The sequence below is a fragment of the Alosa pseudoharengus genome, unplaced genomic scaffold (genome assembly GCF_046254945.1).
Source record: "Alosa pseudoharengus isolate Yale_2024_CS ecotype anadromous, Long Island Sound unplaced genomic scaffold, YU_APseudo_1.1 YU_APseudo_1.1_scf_1, whole genome shotgun sequence".
Taxonomy (NCBI): domain Eukaryota; kingdom Metazoa; phylum Chordata; class Actinopteri; order Clupeiformes; family Clupeidae; genus Alosa; species Alosa pseudoharengus.
Window position 1 is genome coordinate 55595160 of NW_027468564.1, and position 4820 is coordinate 55599979.

The following is a 4820-nucleotide window of genomic DNA, read 5'->3' on the forward strand; positions in this document are numbered from 1 at the left end:
TGTAGTGTAGTTTTGTGTGACTGCTCAGCCTCCCCTTTCATTTATTTAATTGTTTGCCAGATATTACCACAGCTAGATCCCTTACTGGGCTATAACACACAAACAGATTCAACCTCATCCAGCGCTTTTTTTTTTTTTTTACCCCAAACCCTACAGTTGTCTTAAGGCCTTAAGATGCCTTAGCCAGTAAAGGATTTTTGGTACAACAGGGGGGGATTTTTTGTTTCTGAGGTCCAGGAGGGTTTTTTCTCTGTGTAATACTGGTGAAAGATGGCGCCAACCATCCAAGGAGAACCAGACCAAACCAGACCAGACCAAACCAAACTAGACCGCATCTTCCACTCACCATGTCATCCAACAGACGCCCACATCACAGTCCTGCTCCAGATCTATCAGGCTGTTTGAGTCACCAGATGCCATCACCTCCAAATTAGAAGGGCCAATGCTGTGATGAATAACCGAGCCCACATCTGGTGCCGGTGTGGCTATCTGGGAGCCGGGCCATTTGGCCACAGGATGTGGTTGCCGAGGAGATTGGTGGAGGTCACCCCTGGAATAGACCAAAACAAAAAAATCTCCCTAAAAAGAATGATGAGACAGGAAATAAGGTCTGATGGTTGTGGGCTATACTTACCTCAAAAACCCATCAGCTAGGCTACTGTTAAGTGCATGTGGCTTCAGGTGGATAGGTTGATTGGTCATTAATGGGGACCAGCAAAAATGACTAACTAATTCAGACAGCTAGACATTTCCATTTGACTCAGACAGGGGAAAAATCCCACACATCCCACAAAGATACCTACAAAAACAGAAGTGCTGACTCACTGAGATACTTCTGGCATTCCTGTGGTAACATATTCATTAATGGGAAGCACTATAGCCTAGTACCATCTGCTTTATGAAAAATGGTTTAAAAGACGCTCAATTCTACCCTTAACCTAGAGACATCTCCCATTCACGGAGCCTCTATTTTTTACACACAGCATGACGAGGTGACTCACGAGTGGAAATGTAAGCTGAGAGAAACAAGTGGTCGATAATGAACAGAGGAAGAGACTGCTAATGACCCCGTGAGGGAGCCGCGCCACGAGGTTTAACGCTAACACATTAGTGACAATTGGCCTACCGTCTCAGTGGGAGAGCGTTCCACATGTTCAGTCTGAATGTTTGGAATATTTTGATGTGTTAGTGCTATTTGTGTGATCGGAGTCTATGCATAGAAAAGCATATCACTTTAAGGTCTAAAGGTTGTGTGAGAGGCTTTTCAATAGGGAAGTCGAAAGATGAAACGAGCATCCAGTAAGCCTACCTTTAGTTCTTCGCATTGTGTTTTGTGGCCTAGGCTACTCATTAGACTTTTCTAGTGGAAATATATCAAAATCGAATCTCAAGGTATCTAGGCCTACAATGAAGTGCAATGTTTCTGGCATTGACAGGTACTGCCACCTAGTGGATATAAAGGGTTACAACACACTGAAACAACTCAGTTGATGACTGAGACCGGTGTAATATGCGCTTAGCTGAATATTTCTTAAAGGTTCTCATGTGTAAAAATATGCAAATAATCTGCTAAGATGTACATTCACACAGTCTTTACCAGGTTTCCTCCAAAACTACTCTTTTGCCATTATTATTATTTTTTTTACTGTACATTAAGATTGCACATGTGCTGAACAGATTGCGGAGGATGTCATTTTGCCCTCTGAATGATTTATTCTCTGAAGCAGATGATCCTTGTTATCGGTAGAAACTTGGGAGCCGTTAGATTTCTGGTTGGATGGCAGAGCCGGGGGATTAGCCCATTTCACAAGATGGGGCCGCTGTGTAAATCAACTTCCTGTGGAACAGCACAGTCCCATAGACAGCAAAAGAAAAGTCCACAGGAAAGACAAAAGCAGGAAGACGTTTTACCCTGCCAATTAAGGCATCATTAACATCAACAAGGCCAGACACCTGGACACTGAAATAGGCTTATTCCGTGTCGGAGAGTGCATTCTTGCTAGCAAACATGGAATTATTCAGACCGGAAACCCATGTTCTTTTGGAATGCTGAATTTATTTTTGTTCCAGAGATCCAGAACAGTGAACTCAACCCCTCCCCCCCCCACACACACATTCCCCCAAAATCAACCCACTCCAAGCAAAGGAACCAAAGCTAAAAGTTGATGAGTTAACTGTAGTGTAGCTGCCCTCAATTTTGGTGTGACCAGATACTTTACCAGTGAGTAAACAAATCTGAACTCTTTCTGTTGTTATGAAACCAATCACTTGACTAATTAATTAAAACACATGATAAAGTAACTAAAGTGTGAAAGTAAATACATAATAAAATGACATTACATAATAAGATGCCAAGTGATTAGAATTAAAATAATAAAATAAAAGTTTTTTAAATTAATCTTCTTAATCTTCTTCACAAAATCCATAACTCTAGTGTCAGTATGAACTGGAAAAACTAATACACAGACCACCACTGACAGACAGAGAATCTGTCAGTCAAACTAGAAAACCAGCAAGGAAACCAAACTCATGAGTGCTCAACCATCCCTAACGAACCAGGACCCGAGGAGCCATCACTCCTCTGCGTCCGAGAACTGCCCCTCCACCGTGGCATGGCTGCCGTACTCCCACTTGACCGGGGGCATGTGGTGGACGCTGGGGTTGTAGAGGGACGGCATGCACCCGTTCCTGTCCTCCATGCTCAGCTTCATCATGGCTACCGTCAGGACATCCTCGATGCCTGCACAGGGGGACACAGCACAGGGTCTACACTTCATACAGAGCAGCAGAGTGCCACTAGCAAATACTGCAATGACCAGAGAGTCTCATCAAGAGCACACCGAGGTTCGCCAGGGACAAAATGTTTCATTAAACTGTTGGGGGCATTTACAAGTGGCATTATTTTAAATAGGTTTGATCAACTATAACCTATTAGTAAAGCAAGCAAAGTTAATGCCTATTGCAGCAGAGAGAAGAGTTCTTCCTTGTGGGAATTGGTGGCGGCCATTTTAGGCCAGCGGTGACACTCACCATACGGGCTGCTGTGACTGGCCTCCGAGCTGTCGCTGGCCTGCTCGCGGATCTCCTGCTCCCAGTCCTCGTGGGGCAGAGGGGGCTCTTCGTCCACGCTGGCCTTCCTCTTCCTCCATTTGAAGTAGCTCTTTTTGGGGCCTCTCCTGCTGCCCGGCCGGAGGCGAGACCAGGGCTGGACTTTGGAGGGCTCGGTGGGGTCCCCAGACTTTGACTCGGCTGCTCCCTTCTCGCCTCCACCTGCAAGAGGGGATATATTAAGGGCGCGTTCACACTAGACTGTTTGGTCCGGACCGGAGTTCTTTTTGACCGGTTCGGTGATTTTTGATAGTGTGAACGCAGTCTTGCGGAACCGGGTCCGGACCAGTGGTCGGGGGTACGGTTTGTTAGAACTCTGGTGCGGTTCGAATGCTATCTGTTCCAAAACCAGGAAATTAACTGCCGTTTTTTGTGACATTGCCAATCGATATTGGTGAATAGAAGCTAGTATTTGACATAAAAGGACCCGGGTCCGCAAACAAAAAAGTAATGTGAACAGAGTCCAGCAGGGTCAGGGCAAGGGGGGTACGGTCCAGTTAAACGGACCCAGTGTGAAGGCAACCTATGTCCCCAGCACCATCAGAGCCAATGAGTCAAAGGATGAGTGAGTGTTGGAGTAAATCTGTTCTCAGGTTTAAGAGGAGTCTTTGACCATAGGCTTACCACATAAAATAGATAAAAATGCATTGGAAATGCATTTCCAAATACCATCCTAACTTTCTACCTGGCACGACCGTTTGACACATTTGTAACTCACCATGATGGTACAGGTAATGGTTCTCTTTAGTCTTCTCCCAGTCCTCTTTGTCCCATAGCTCATGTGTTGGGAAATTAAAGTGTTCTACTGTGGACCTCTTCCTCCTCCCATTGGTCCTTGATGGCCGTTGCCTAGGTTGAGTTTGGGCCTGAGATTGATCTGGGGCGATCTTCACAGACAACGCAGACTGGGGTGTCACTTTGGGCAGGCCCACCTCGCCAACACTTTTCTGCCTACCTGGAGGAGAAATGGCCAATGTAAAGTAAGAGAACTGTAGGCCATGGTGTCTAATCTGACGCTAATCAGTCAATGCAAAAAAACTACAAACATGCACGTCATAACAACCAAAGTATAAACAAAGCTGGTATACAGGCTAGGTGTTGGTAAAACAACACATTCTTTAGTTAAACACATCATTAGGCCAATGTTCATGTTCAGAAAATGTACAAGTGCTGAAGCGATATCGTTGAGTAGCCTACACTGCACAGCTTCAAATGTGAAATGAGAGGATTTCTTGGAGAAAATGCAATAGCATGGATTTACAAACAATCTCTCTCATTTAGTGGAACCGTGTGCATCAGAAATGTCTTTCGAAGCGGTTATTTACTATTAATTGACAATTTCACGTTGAAACTTACCCATTTCACAAGTTTAGCCTAAGACCTCCAGAAAGAAACCACTGCTGCGAAAAAAGTGGCTCTCCCTCTCTCCACCCCCACACTCAGCGTCCGTCTAGCACGTGGACACCGTTCTGCTCCCTACCTCAAACGGATAGGCTATTTCATTTTTTAAATGAAAATAACTTCCATCTATAGTGTGGTAGACACTACCGTCATTTTGTTGGCTAATATGATTTCGCACATTTCATGGTTCAGTCATCGTTACAGAATTTGCTTGGGTTTTGTGCTGTGATGTCATAGGTCAATGTATGCTAGTGTAACCTACAGCTCCTGTTTATGTTATTTAAACCACTTCAAAAAAGGAACACTTCACG

The 4820-nt window shown here is 44.7% G+C and overlaps 1 protein-coding gene across 1 annotated transcript; it reads right to left on the minus strand.

The window, feature by feature from the left end:
* Positions 1-2127: 2127 nt before the first annotated feature.
* LOC143113996 (uncharacterized) lies at positions 2128-4530 on the minus strand. Its single transcript, XM_076275477.1, has 4 exons — positions 4465-4530; positions 3827-4063; positions 3031-3270; positions 2128-2740 (listed from the first exon to the last, which is right to left on the minus strand). Exons 1-4 carry the CDS (start codon positions 4466-4468, stop codon positions 2574-2576), a joined length of 648 nt encoding a protein of 215 aa, XP_076131592.1. The 5' UTR covers positions 4469-4530; the 3' UTR covers positions 2128-2573.
* Between the last annotated feature and the right edge of the window lie 290 nt (positions 4531-4820).